We start from the raw sequence: 15,013 nt of genomic DNA, 5'->3' as shown, positions 1-15,013 counted from the left end.
ATCTTTTCTTCTGCCTGCTGACATCAGCTTTGTGCTATACAGCTCAGTTTTGATCTGGGACAGAATGTGAGGGTGGGACTAGGAGGAAAGCAGCTGGAACTAGTCAGAAAAGAAAGAGAACTTCAGCAGCTCCAAAGAAAAACAACATACAAAATGTTTTTGTATTCATCCTTTTTTGCATGCTTGGCGTCCAAGGCTCTGGTTTATTATTTCTTTTTATTCTTTAAGCTATTTAGTGTACATGTGTTCTAGAATTGAAAGTTTTTCAAAACTGTTTTGTTCTCACTTGTTTAGTGTGCTTAAGCTCAACGTGGCTTAATTTTGTACTTTCTTGCTGAGAGATTTTCATTCCCATTTCCCACAGCATTGAGTTGTGGCACTTCTATATGGCAAGTGTCTTCATTACTGGCCAACTGGCATATTTCATTTGTAAATGAATGCTTGTTCTTATCTACATGTGTTGTATATAGATACCACCACCAAATTTTTCTTTTAAATAAATGTGTGGGTGGGGAATTTCAAGGCTAGAAGGGAATCTCAGAAGCATAACTCCCATTAATCTCACATTGTGAATAGCTTGCTTTTAGTTAAATTTTGGATTGTGGTAAATATAGCTGTGTGAATCAGAACAAAGCATGATTGTGAGAGCAGAGCAGTGAACAGTTCATTTTGGTTATATGCTGTACATCAGTGTCAAACCCTAACAGCTCTGTGTTCAAAGCCTGTATGTTAAAAGCTGAGGGAAGAAAATATGCATTTAAAGTGCTGCTTTAAAATGCATACAGCTAGAAAGCCTCCATGTTGTTAATAAAATGCACTTACCCATTTCCTTCACAATTAAAAATCTCTTTCTGAGGAAATTATGCTCTGTATTTCTTACTGTCTTTGTTTGTTTTTTTTCTAGGGAGGTTTTCAAAATGGATGACTGGAAACCACTTCTTGTTCTTCTCTTTGTTTCCCCCTTCTGCTCTATACATGCACAGCAGACTGGTAATACACTAAAGAAATGACTCTTCTTCAAGTTGATAGCAAAATTAATTTTTTCCATTGATACCCAATGCCAGAGAGAGATGAAGAATTGATGACAGTTTATTCTTTGTATAACTAGGGATAACGTGGTATGTTTTTATGAAACATGTATTTAAACTAGGATAGGAGAGTTGTCCTAAAAAAAATGCAAAATTAAATGCAACAGCTCATTAACACTTGTTTTTTTTAATGCATGCTGAGGTTCCGTATTTTCAAAAGCAATGAAAAACTATTACAATTGTAAGACCGCCAAAAGCAAGATAAGTCACAGGATTTAGCATTTTCATTTTGGTAGTCAGGTCTTCTGGAAGATCTGCATGAGAAAGAGTTCTGTCCCGTTGCAGAACATTTTCTGCATGACTGTTGATTTGAGGAAATAATAACTGTTTCATCTCTGCCCTACTGATGTCATATGCTTCTGAAAGGTGTGGAAACACGAGTTTAGTATTTACCACAAGTAAATGTGGTTAGTCCTGTTTAAGTTGGTATGAATGAATTTACTTTTTTCCCCTCAGATGATAAAAATTTATTAGTAATGTATGCTTGCAGAATGGAGCTCAAAGTGCACGAGTAACTTTTCCTTTGGGCTCACTTGACAGCAGGTCAATGCATTCTTATGGTTGTGGTTCACATACAGAAGTGTGTACAGCAATTACTATATGCATTTACTACATATGAGTTCTGAGCAGGCTGTGTATGGAAATTGTGTCAGTGTGAATTTCAGCATCTCTCCTTTGCCTAAGAATGGTGTTGCAGAAGGATGTAGCCTCTGACCCCCTGTATGATGAACAGGGAAAAAGAAGGAACTAGTGGGTGCTGAGAGTTTACCAGGATAGATGGAAGGATTTTTCTGCAAAAGGCCAGTAGGTCTTGGATTCTGAAAAGCAATCAGGATGCAAAATTACTCTTCTATTAGATTACACATCCTACAGGAAAACAGGAAAGTTACAAAATATTTCTTCAGTCTGCAGGAAAGATTCTGTGGCAGACATCATCTTCCTGGTAGATGGATCCTGGAGTATAGGGACAAAGAACTTCAAGATCGTGCAAGACTTCTTGTACGCAATGGTCAATGGCTTTGATATTGGGCAAGACAAAATCTGTGTTGGTATGATTCAGTACAGTGATGTGCCATACACCGAATTCTTGTTGAACACTTACTATAACAAGAACGAATCCTTACAGAAGATACAGAAATTACATTACAAAGGACGAGGCACGAAAACTGGGCAGAGCTTCCAGTTTATGCTAGAGAATCACTTCATAGCAAGTGCTGGTAGCCGAAAGGAAGAAGGGGTTCCTCAAATAGCTGTGGTGATAACAAATGGACAGGCTGAAGATAATGTTCAAAACCCAGCCACGGCAATCAAGGATGCTGGCATCATGTTGTATGCCATAGATGTTAAAGGTTCTGTTTTGTCTGAGCTTCAGGAAATAGCTAGTGAGCCAACTGATAAGCATGTCTACGAAGTGGAAGATTTTGCTTCTCTGCAGGGACTCCCTCACAGTATTCTACAGATGCTTTGTACTATGCTAGAGTAGGTAACTGGACCAGCCACCCCGGTTGCCCATGGTATGTCCTGAAAGAACTGTTTTCTTCCCAGGTTTATTTTTTTCTATTCATAGATGAAATACATGGAATTGCAGTGTGTTGCCAAAATACGGGTTTTAACTTCTTGCATCTTCCATATATTGCTAACTAGCTTTCAATAATATCAACTCATAACTGTGATAAATTTTGAGTACCTGTCTACCTTTAAAATACTCAAAATAATGGTGGGAGGGGGGAAGGTGAGGGGAGGAAGGGGAAGGCAGAAACGCGCAACACAGTTGCAATTTATTTCATGAAAGATAAAAAGTACAGTCAGTTCTTCCTTGCTCATGAACAAAGCTGGAGAAGAACCTATAGTAATTCATTCTTCTATGTGATCTTCCTTGGGCAGCTTGCAGGAAAGCCACGTTGGCAGATGTTGTCTTTTTAGTGGATACTTCAGCAAGTATTGGCCAGGAGAACTTTCAGAAGTTGAAGAACTTCCTCTCCAGCTTGGTTTCAAGTCTTGATGTTGGCCTTGATGCGATCCAAGTTGGACTGGCACAATACAGTGATGAGACTTACCAAGAATTCTTGCTGAATCAGTATTTGAAAAGTGATGTTTTGGAGCAGATTGAGAATTTGCCATATAGGAGTGGAGAAACTTACACAGGGAGAGCTCTGGATTTTGTCAACAGAGTGTATTTCACTGAACCTGCTGGTAGCAGAGCTAAGGGCTATGTCCCGCAGATAGCCATTCTGATCACCGGTGGAGAATCCAGTGATGAAGTTGAATTGCCTGCCAGGAAGCTGAGGAACAGAGGCATCTCTCTCTATGTTGTTGGAATTGGTGTCCAGAATACAGCTGAGCTTCAGCAAATAGCCAGTAAACCTTTTGGTAAATATCTGTATAGCGCTGGTAGTTTTGATGACCTTCAAGATCTCTCCACAAGACTTTTGGGAAACTTTTGCTTTGCAATTGAAAGTGAGATAGAAGGTAAGAAGTTGTCCTTATACTTGTGCCATTTCAGTTGTTCATAATGTGTAATTGTGAAAATAAGGGGTAGAAAAGTGGTCCTGGTTTTGATGTCATTTACATCAGTGTTACTGTCATGTAACGTGATTGAAAACAGCGGGGCTAATTTTGAGTTAGGCTGCAGTTCAGGATGACATCTCTGTTCTTTTTAACACATTTCAGTGTCTGCGTTGAAGTCAGTGAGGTTTGATTGTTAAAATAGGAAGGTAAGCTTATGCTCAGTGCTCTCTGAAGCTGAGCCTTAATGTATTGCAAGGAAAATCAGGGTCAGATTCACACATTCTATGAAGTACATTCAGTTTCATCTCATTAGAGCTCATGGAGCCTTTTTCAGAAAACATTTTGTTTTGATGTCATTGAACAGTTGAACAGAGAGTTATTTCTTGATTAAACTATGCTTTTGGTAACTCTTAATTCCTCCAGAAACCTAGTTCAGAAATTGAACATTCTAGGAGTTACAAAAATGAAGGGAAGTCATATTTTCCCTTTCAATACATTTGCTGAACAGCAAAATTAACAGAAAATGTATTTTTGCTGTTTCTTTAAGGACTGTTATTGCTGAATGGTGAAAGGGAGAGGGATATAAAAGAGACATGGTAGCAAAACTAAAATCAGAACAAAAAAATGGTGTTTAAAACAACGATGAATGTTTAAAATATAGTTATAATTTAAAAAGGAAACTTTTTTTTTCTGGTTTTGCAGAGGTAAGTGTGGATACCTCCACTAGTTTTTCTCAATGAAGAGAAAAGGTTAGGGGTTAGAGAGTATGCTGGCAGTTAGGCACTTGGCTTTAATCCCCTTCTCCATCATAAATGTTACATTGAGGGATGCATTTAGGTCTAGTTACATTTGTCTTGCATCTGATGTGCCCTCCAGATATGCATATCTCTTTTCACTGACTATAAGTGAAGTTAGAATCAATTTGTTCATGTTCTGGTGCCTCCTCTGATATTCAGAGGGACTGTCTTTGCTTTGGAGCAACTCCTCATGGGGTTGTTATGAAGGTACGTGTATTCTGAAGTGCTCAAATAAGTCCAGTTCTTAGACGCAGCCTAGATTCCAGTAGTGATGTAGAACACCTTGGTTAATGGAGTATCAAAGGAATGGAATGGCAAAGCATGCAATCTCACTCCCACAGTCATAAGTAGAAGATTTGGTGGAAGGAAGGTGAAACTTTTATCTACTTATATCTACTTCTATCTATCTGAAATACTGTCAGATGTAGAGTTTCTCAAGACATTTTTCTTAGGGCTTTTTTTTGCAGGGTCTAGAATTCTTTGTTTAATTTGTCAAAATATAGAATTATAGCAATTATATAGCGTGTTTAATGGTATGCTGTAGACTTAAAACTTCAGTCTAAACTTAAAATTGTGGAGATCAATGAAAAGGTTGTAATTTTCATTTAGCTTACATTCAAAGCCAGGTCTGGGTATAGGTTGACAGTATTCCTTTCGACAACTCATCTGTGACTTTTTTTGCCCTCTATGCAGCATTTACAAAACAATATGCTGATGTTATTTTCCTTGTTAACTCCACTGAGAATAAGAGCCCTGCAACCTTTGGGAAAGTAAAACATTTTATCTCCCAAATAGTCAAGACAACTAGACGTTGGGCTTCACAAGTATAGGATTGGCCTAGCCCAGTTTAGTGGCATAGGACAGGTGGAGTTTTTACTGAACACATATGAAAGTAAAGAAGAGCTGCTTGACCACGTTCAGCACAGCATTGCATTCACTGGAGGCTCATTGAAGACTGGAAGTGCCATGAAGTTTTTGCAGGAAACCTTTTTCATGGATGGTGCTGGAAGCCGGCTCAGCGAAGGCACTCCACAGGTGGTAGTGGTCATCACACCCTCTGGATCGAGAGACAATATCATGGAGGCAGCCTGGACATTAGAAGAGATGGGGGTAAAAGTTGTCTTAGCTGATGTTGGATGCTTTGATGAGGAACAAGAAAAGGTGAGAGCCTCCTCTAGCATGACTTCCCAGACTTATGAAGGGGAGAGCATTGACCTTCTCCAGCAAAACATTGTCAGTGATATGGAAGCCTCACTTCAGAAGCTTTATGACGTTGATTCAAGTGTGCCAGCAGGCATGATGTATCACCAGGGCACAAACAGCAGCCTGAGTAGCTTCTAACTCACTGGTAATCCAGAGCAACTTCTCAGATGGCTGTGAGGGAAGAACAGAGTGCAAATGGCTGGCAGTTGTGCTTTTGCAGAGGTGCTATATGGACAAAATATTTACCACCTTTGGCTGTCTGGTGGCAATACTTGCCTATGCATGGTTTGTTGTAAGTACCTGTATCGACCAAGGGGAGCAGGGCAGTGGTCTAGAGGGGTTGGCCGCAGTGGAATTGCCTGTTCTGACTGACAGGATAATTTTGCTTGAATTTTGTTTGTAGAAAATGGCCGTAGGAGAGATTGTATTTAACCACAGAATAACTTCCCTAATATCCTGGGGTGTCCTGATTAGCAGTCACTCTGCAGGAGAGTGAGAAAAGCATTTGTCTTGCAGACTTTCCTGTAGTGTGGGCAAGGGGCCAGTTAAGGTATAGTGTTTATTTCAGGGATTTCTTTTACTGTGAAAATCAATATATAAATCTCTGCTCTTCAGCACTGATAGGGATTTAGATTTCATGTTTTATTGTAGCACCATATTGCGTATTACCTTGAGATGATCCTTTTTGTAGCAACCTATTCTGATTGTCCCACCAATTATCCCATGCTGTGACCTACATTAATCTTACTTATATTTACTTTACTTTTAGTGTGTTCCAGTGCGACTGTTGCAGATATTGTGTTTCTTGTGGATGAATCCAGCAAAATTGGGTCAAAAAACTTCTAGCTGATAAGGGCCTTTCTGTTAAAAATTGTTAATGCCCTAGATACAGGTCTGAGTAATGTAAGAGTTGGGCTAGTGCTGTACAGTAATGAGCCAAGGCTAGAGTTCACCCTGGACACATTCAAGGGTAAATCGGAAATCCCGAATTACTTGAAGAAATACCATATCGAGGGGGCCAAACATACACTGGAGTAGCCATTGAATTCCCGAGGAAGAAGGTTTTTACTCAAGAAGCAGGCAGCAGGAAAAAACAAGGAGTGCAGCAAATTGCTGTGGTGATCACTGATGGCCAGTCCTTGGATGATTACACTGAACTAGCATCTCAACTAAGACATAAAGGTATTACTGTCTATGCTGTGGGCATCCAGAATATCACAGAGAATAGCAGGCTTGATAAAATTGCAACTTATCCCCAAAGGAAACATGTTACCACCCTGAAGTTTTTTCTACAGGTGTTAAATATTGGATGGAAAATAAAGAAACAGCTTTGTAATGAGATTGTGGCAAAAATGTTTGTAGTCCCATTACAGTTGCAAAGTTTGAAAAAAGGTAAGAAGTACATAGATAATTGTCATTTCAGTGCTGTCAGGCTTGCTGTTGTGTGCACTGTCTGCAAGAGGAAATTAATGCAAGAGGAAATTAACATTCGGAAAGGTTTTAGTGAGGTTTATAAAGTTCTGGTGGTGATTGACCCAAGTATCATCAAGGGAAGAGCTGCCCTGCTTAGAACCAGGGTCAGGCTCAGGCATTGAAGGTCACAGTCACAGGTCAGGCTTAGGGGTTAGGAGTCCCATAGCCCCCATGTAGTGCATGGATCATCTAGTGTTACAGACCTGCAGTTCAAAAATGTGCAGCGGCTCATAGTAGTTAATGACCCAGTGGTTGAGGTGGACAAAGTTCAGTTTGGTGTTTTGGTCTGTAGCTCCAAGTGGGAGATGCATTTCTCACTGAATTCATACTACTCTGAGTCTCAGAGTAGAGAAGCAGTATTCAACTTGAAGCCTCTGCCAGGTCAGCCCTTCACAGCAAGAGCTTTGAGCTTTGCCAGGCAGAGATTTGGTGTGAACTAGGGTGGGCGTGCATCTTTCCTTGCTGTCACCAGGATCCTTATTCCTACTGATGAACCAACTGTACCATTGGATAGAGCCAACCTTCCCATGGTCGTAAAAGCTTTGAAGGGAGGTAGAATCAACTTAACTGCTGTTGGAGTGAACAAAGCAAGCAGAGCAGAAGTTGAAGAGATTACTCTGAAGGTCAAGAAAGATTACTTTTTGCACAGAGGTATGATGCACTGCCAATAAAAATGTTAGGGAACTCTACTTCTGCAATGAAAATGACAGGCAAGAATTCTCTCCACTTCAGGCGTAACAACATGCTGTCTTTCTCCACAGCATTCATGCAGTTCAGGTGTTTTTTCCTCACAGTGGCCCTTCAGGTAGCAAGAGGATGAGTGTAGTGAGTGGGGTAGTTAATCTGACTTACTGGTAGGTAATGTCTGACCTCCCTCAGCTGAGGATTTGTCTTTGGTTACAAGCTCTGTCTTGTTATGACTCTCCCAGCTGGTCTTTTAGATGATACGTAAAGATCTGTGATTTCTTCTGCAAGTTAATAGTGGAAAAGGATGGATTTTATCTATGCATGGAAGGTCTCTGGGTTGAAGTAGAATAGATGATGGGTTGGCCTTGCACGGCCTTGCTGTGAACAGCTTCTGTGACTAAAGGTTTACACTGCAGAGAACAAGGAAAAGATTAAACACTGCCAAGGTTATGTTCCTCACTAGTTGGGTTTTTTTTTTCTGTTTGTTTGTTTTCCCCTCTGCTTTTTCCCTAAGTTTGCAGCAGTCAAGTGGCAGATCTGGTATTCCTGATAGACGGATCAGAAAGCGTATCAAAAAGTAACTTTTCTGTCATGAAGACCTTCATGATGGAAGTTGTGGACAGCTTTGTTATTTCTAGGGACAAAGTATATGTTGGAGTAGTCCAGTACAGCTAAGAGCCCCAGAAAGAATTTTCTCTTCATGAGTTCTATACTGACACCATGATAAAGGAACAGATTAACAGAATCGAGCAATTGCAGTCCTCTGCGTTCACTGGCAAAGGGCTGAGGCATGTCCAGAGCCTTTTTCAGTCTGCCAATGGAGGCCGCAAGAGCCAAGGAATCTCACAGAACCTTGTAGTGATTACAGGTGGGTACTCTGCTGACAGGGTGGAGGATGCAGCAATGGCTTTGAGAAGCGATGGGATCCATGTCTTTGCAATTGGCATAGGGATTATAAATTCCTTTGAGCTGCTTTTAATAGCTGGTGATGCAAGGAGAGTGTTCACAGTGGAAAACCTTGATGCGCTGAAAGCCATCGAGAGAAGTATTGTCAATCAGGTCTGTGAATCTGAACATCTCCCTGTCCAGGGTAAGTAACATAAATGTTTTGTTGGGTGTATAATGGCAAATATCTATATGGCTATGTGCAGTCCCTGATAAAAGTACCTGAGCTAGCTGGACAGTAATGCAACTGTTCTACCAAAGAATACTGCTCAGGTTACTCAGTCTTGCAACTTTTTAGACTTGCACCTTGCTTCAGTCAAGAACCATTACACTCTTTGCTATGGTAAATAGCTTCTGAGGTAAGACAGTGCTTCACATCTAGCATTCGTATTCATAGCTCCTCAGTATCTGAAAGGAGCCAGAGCAGATACGCCCAAGGTATCCTAATCAAAAGAGAGAAACAGACAATTCAATGATATTTAAAAAAGAGCCTTCCAAAAACCTAACTTTGTCATCTACAGCTGACCATACTGCTTCAGTGGGACTGTCAGCAGCAACTGTTGACAAAACTCAAGTCTCACAGAGGCACTGTGGAGAGGGGGTGTGAGAAAATCCATCCTTGGATATGTGGGAGGTATTGGCAAGGTGTGAGCAACAAATCCGCAGTAATGCTGAGATGCTACCCAAAAGCTTTCCCTATGTAAGAAACAGAAGGTGGTATCTCTTACTACATCTTTTTGGTGGCAACAGTAGCTTGGATGCCACACAGCCTGAGAGGCTCCCAACCCCAAAGAAGATAAAGATTCGGTATTGCCTTTGATTGACATAGCAACTTTTGTCAGATGTCAGATGCTGGTTTTGTATCTGAGTTTATTCTGACTTGGTGCTGCAGTATCAGTCACCTTGTTGTGTGGGAAGACTGAAGCGGAAAACATACACAATCACTCTTTAAAATTACATATCCATGCCAGTTATGTAGTAAGATAATACTGTAGATGTGTTTGTTAAGTTGCAAGAAGAAAAATGTAGTGAATGACAAATCAAAAAGCTGAGCTCTTCCTCTACTGAAGGTGAGGGGGACCTGCTGTGGTGTAAGTGGATGGCATTGATTGGGGATAGCAGGAAGAGACAGTTCTGGAGCGGTTCTTCTCTCTGTGACCATCCTTACAGGGACTGTGACTGTCCTTTAAAGCTCCTTGTTGTCTTCCCTGTGTTTTCACCATATAAGTGATGTTTTACATGTGTTGGATATATGCTCTTTGTTATGCCATAAAACTGATCCAACCCAGTTCTCCAGGTTTCATGCCCCTAGCGACCAGAAACTTACTGTGAGAAAGGAACACTGGGATGACCACACTGCTTGTCTAAGGTTTTTTGTAACAATGGCTGAACAAATAGATAACTTAGCCTCTCCTGCACCCTGGGCTCGTGAGATCTTAAACACCTCAAAACTGGCTGGTGTTTGCTGGGGTGTTGGGGGCCAAAATGAAGAGCTGAGCCTTCTCTCCTAAAGCCAGAAGCTACTCTCTGTGTGAATTGTATCTGCTCAGGTGGTTTTCAGAGAGGACAGCTGGGCCTGTTTCAGTATGAGCTCTGCACCCCCACCCCTTCTTTTTCCCATCAAGAACTCAGCAAACCTCCAGCTGAAAAGGCATCTCCCAGCTCCTGGGAGCAGAGAGGGGGCTGCTGTGGAAGTGGAGTGCACTGCCATGGAACAGCGTGACTGTGGCTGATGCAGTAGCACCTCCTGGTGTTTCATGGCCAGAGAACAGGGAGATTTAATGGGAGGTACAGCAGTAAACTTAATATATATACAGGCACACTTGTTTAGAGAGAGAGAAGTTAAGGAAAGTGTATTGGCTTTGATCTCACCGATGCATGTATTTATTGTTAAGTTCTGCATGAATTTGTCTCATAAAACAACTTCATGTGAAGACTGTTTTTATCTTGTCCTGTCATCTGTTTTCCTATATTCACTGACCTTCTTTCCTGTAATAAATCTATTAATTCCCCTTTCTCCAGTCACCTTCTCTTAAAGTGCCAGATTTTTCAAATTTAAAAAACTGCATTCAAGGTACAGAACGTCAACAGGGGAAAAAGATGCCTTTGCAGCAATAAGATGGGTCAGTTTAACAATGTGGATGAGTGTGGGAGAACAGATGATTAGAAAAAGAGGTTAGCTACACAGAGATGTTTACTCCTGCAAATAAATAGAGATTATCAACAGAGTATAGAGTACCTACCAGAAGCTGTTTTACACGTTCTCATGCACAACACAGTAGCACAAAAGTGAATGCTTTACTGCTGTTTTGGTGTTATTGCTGGTACACTGGGGAGTTGGCAGGGAATGTTTTAAGAGCTAGGCTGTATGGATGACCAATTGACCTCCAAACTATGTGATTAAAAAGACCCAGATCTCAGAAAAATCTCATTGTGAAAACGTACTGTGTGTGTGCTGGACATGAAGACATACTGGAAGAAATATCCAATAAATTTTATGTTCATGGAAATGTTTAATCAGAAACATCCCTCACAATTAGAAAAATGTTTCCTGAACTGATGATGGCCTTTGCATCACAGGTGTTCTGTGAATTTTGAAATCAGATGTGCAGCCTCACAACCTGGCTAAGGGGCGTGACTGAAGGGTGTGTGTGTAGACATATATGTGTGTATAGATATATTTAACTGTTTAAGATAATTTTTTTCTTGTTTTGGACTGAACAGAAAAGCTGTATAGGTTTCTTACGTTGCTCTGAGGCCTGAATGTTGGATTTTTTAGCCATAAAAACTCATTCAATGTGACCTTTCACATTTAAAGATTTTCATGCTGCTTACCAGCAAATCATACCCTCTAGGGGGCAGTTTGTACCGCAAGTGAAAATACTGAAACATAACGATGGCCGCTCTGAGATGAAATTATTTCTGGATGTATTTGGTTAAAGAGCTGACTGAACACATTCATCTTTTTCGTGAGTGAGGGAAAACCCAGAAAACTGTAATGAAGCTTATATGGAATAATGGTCTATAGGAACTAGCCCAAACTACCAAACATGGAAAACAACCTTGTGTTTGATAAGCGTTTCAGAGTCAATGGGTGAAGAAGGAACAAAATCAGGGAGAGTGCTGTTTTACAGATAAAATTACATGCCTCTGACTGCCTTGCAGAGGTACAACAATGGATGATAATGCATCTAGGGGCACAGAATAAAATTCAGCATGACATGTGAAGAATCAAGGTACAGAAGAAATAAGCCAAGTGGTTTAGCTGCTTAATGAGGGCAGGATGACTGGGGAGGGAGGAGGAATTAACCACATAGCAGTATTTGCTGTTATTATCAGGAGCTATGCAAGCAATTCCATAACTGAGGTAGCCCTCATGTTACAGCAGCTGTTATTCACAGTGGATATATGACATTGTATGAAGGCAATGCTGTCTCTTTCTCTCATGTTTGTTTCTTTGGCCTGTTGTCCTCCATTTGTATGTATCATCTGGTCTTGTGACAAAGTGATAAAGCACAGTCAGCCATCAAGCTTCCCATTGCAATTGGAATGTGTTGCACATTCTCAGTTGGTAGCAAAGCTCATGGAAACATTTGCAAGATTAGGCCCTTTGAGGACATTTGACAGCTGGAGAGCAGTGACCTGTTTTGCAGTTTGGGTATGTACGTATGTCCAGTAACCTAGTCCTTAGTATCTGCAAATTCACGTAGCCCTACTTGAAACTGGTGGCTGATGGTATTTTATGTTTACGGAAAACCTCTCACTGATTCTGACTTCTGGTTTGAAATCTACCATATTGAATTTTGTTCCACTCCCATGATTCTGACAAAAGGTTACAAATAGTTTATGTTTATAGTTTCCTGTTTCTTCTACTTTTTTCAGAATGCGACATAGATCTTTCTGTAGCAATTGATATTTCAAGACGCACACAGCCAGCATCCACAGTGCTTCTGAAACAGAAATTTCAAGCATTCCTACCCAAGCTTTTACTCCAGATGAAATTACTGCCAAATACCAGCTGTAATGCTGGCTCTCCAGTCAATATTAGATTCAAGTTCCAAGTATTGGCACAGACCAAACAGTTCATCTTTGACTCTGGTTTTGAAGAGTATAATGAAGAGATCATCCAGAAGTTCTTAGATGCACAGACCACTGTGGACACCTACCTGAATGTAGACTTCTTACAGGCACTTGAGGAGAAGTTCTTTAGTGTGACCTCTGCTAAAGTTAAGGTAACTTAATGGTGTGAATGTGTATGTTGGAAAAATTATGCAGTTTGATGTTTACAGACTCTGATGCTGAGTACTCCAGGGAGACAAAAAGGTAGTTCAGGAATTGGTGAATCCAATAAACAGAATCACAGAATGGTTGAGGTTGGAAGGAACCTCTGGATGTCACCTTGTCCCACCCCCCTGCTCAAAGAGGATCAACTAGAGCAGGCTGCCCAGGACTGTGTCCAGATGGCTTTTGATTATCTCCAAGAATGGAGACTCCACAACCTCTCTAGGCAACCTGTGCCAGTGCTCAGTCACCCTCATGGTAAAAGAGTGTTTCCTTATGTTTATATAGAACCTCCTGTTCTTTCATTTGCCCTGATATAACTGCATATATCAGTTCCAATTCCCTAGGCACTCCCGCAGTGAGATGGTACCCAGAACATTTGGATTAATACATATGATCATGAGTATTCATACAGGAAACCTTCTTATATCTACCATGGAATCTTTGAGTAGTGGAAGCAGTTCTCTTTCAGAAACTCTAAATCCTGATCCTGAATCTCTGCTGAATAATGACAGCTCTAAGCAGAAGTCACAGAAAACATCATTCAAGAAATGTGTTTACAGAATTTTATTTGTGTAGTTAACTTGTCAAACAAAGCTGAGTTCTGCTCATGGATAACTGATCATCAGGAAAATCTGCATAGACGCTGCAGTTAATTCACCTGTCTTGAAGTGAGGTGAAGGGAGAAGGATAAGGCTTGATCTAATCTCTTCTGAAGTGAATGGGGAATCTTTTTCATTTAGGTGAAAGAAAGTTAGATCTCGTTGGACTGTTTCAGAGTCATTGCCCTGACAGTTTGTTCTTAATAAGGCACTGACTCAGTAAAGCACTGAGCATGTCCTGTAGTAGCTGTTTGAATATTATCACTTACGAAGGTCTCCATGCAGGAAGACCTTCCTACTGAGGAAGGACAGGTTAGCCCTTGCAAAATACATAAGGGGTTTCCTCTATGAACCTTATTTCAACTTTTATAAGATGTTAATTTTAATCTGATGTGGAGTGAGAAAGCCATATTGTTACGAATTCCCCTGCTTTCAGATGAAAGTTGGCATTCTATTTTTTTACAGCATTTGCATAGGTATGGCTTACCAATTTAGGTTGTAATTCAGTGCATATTTAATACTATTTTTTCCCAAAGATTTCTTAAAATGTTATTTTATTCTGAATGGGGAACATGACCACATATGATTTTGCTTCTTTTAGGCCTCAGTAGAGAGAACTTGTTTGACATACAAGTAAAAGCAGTGCTTTTTTTCTCCTAATTGCCAATTCTGTTAGGTTCCTGTTGAAGATTAGTTAAGCGAGGCTTCTTTCTGCTTATGCATTATTACTAGAAATAATTATGCTGCATATCTCAGCACTTTACCAGTGGATTAATATTCCTTTCGGACACTGTTTATGTGCAAATTGAAAATACAAGACTTTAGAATGCACATGAAATCCCAATTTAATCTCCCTAGGATCCTGAGCAATAACATGCTTGTTCTGTAAAGATTATTAGTTATAAACCTCATCAGGGATAGTGATTCTCTGTTTGCATTTCTTTATTATTTGTTTGTTTTTCAGCAAAAGAGTTGGACCTAATTCCATCATTTTTCACAAAGCAAGAGTCAGATGTGTTCCAACAAAAACTTTATATAAATGAAAGCTTTGTAAACATATATAATGCCCATGCTAACACCCCACATTCCCCTCCCTGCCCATGTTTTTAAAATGAAGAGATCATTGAAAAAAAGCGTCAAGCTCAGGCCTACAGTGTTGTTTCTAACAGCCTGTGTTTACCCGTCCATGGTCCAGCTCTCCACTGTATCACACTATGCTTGAGCAAATGTAGAATCAGTACCAGTGCCTGCACATTGGATGTTTGGGAACTTTCCACCACCAAAACCAGTTAACTCTGCCCGCTCTTAAATTCTGGTCTTCTTGCTGCTTTAGCACAGAAGTGGGATGTTCGGTGTGGCAGTCACTTCATTTGCGTTTGCCACCTGTGGAAAAATTCGCCTTAACAGAAGTAGCGGAGTTCGCATTGGT

The 15,013-nt window shown here is 40.5% G+C and overlaps 1 protein-coding gene across 1 annotated transcript in view; it reads left to right on the top strand.

Annotated features, from left to right (window-relative positions):
• The first annotated feature begins 862 nt into the window (after positions 1 to 862).
• The window catches only part of LOC127012683 (collagen alpha-4(VI) chain-like), a 47,214-nt gene continuing 33,063 nt past the window's right edge, over positions 863 to 15,013 (top strand). Inside the window, 12 exon segments of the mRNA XM_050890914.1 lie at positions 863 to 895; positions 897 to 990; positions 1,629 to 1,631; positions 2,973 to 3,557; positions 5,087 to 5,190; positions 5,192 to 5,687; positions 6,366 to 6,593; positions 6,596 to 6,988; positions 7,247 to 7,686; positions 7,689 to 7,803; positions 8,271 to 8,846; positions 12,584 to 12,933. Of these exon segments, the coding sequence (XP_050746871.1) occupies positions 863 to 895; positions 897 to 990; positions 1,629 to 1,631; positions 2,973 to 3,557; positions 5,087 to 5,190; positions 5,192 to 5,687; positions 6,366 to 6,593; positions 6,596 to 6,988; positions 7,247 to 7,686; positions 7,689 to 7,803; positions 8,271 to 8,846; positions 12,584 to 12,933 (3,417 nt within the window).

The sequence above is a fragment of the Gymnogyps californianus genome, chromosome 2 (genome assembly GCF_018139145.2).
Source record: "Gymnogyps californianus isolate 813 chromosome 2, ASM1813914v2, whole genome shotgun sequence".
Classification (NCBI taxonomy): Eukaryota; Metazoa; Chordata; class Aves; order Accipitriformes; family Cathartidae; genus Gymnogyps; species Gymnogyps californianus.
Note: the sequence above shows the minus strand (reverse complement) of the source record. Positions and strands in the feature narration are given on the sequence as shown.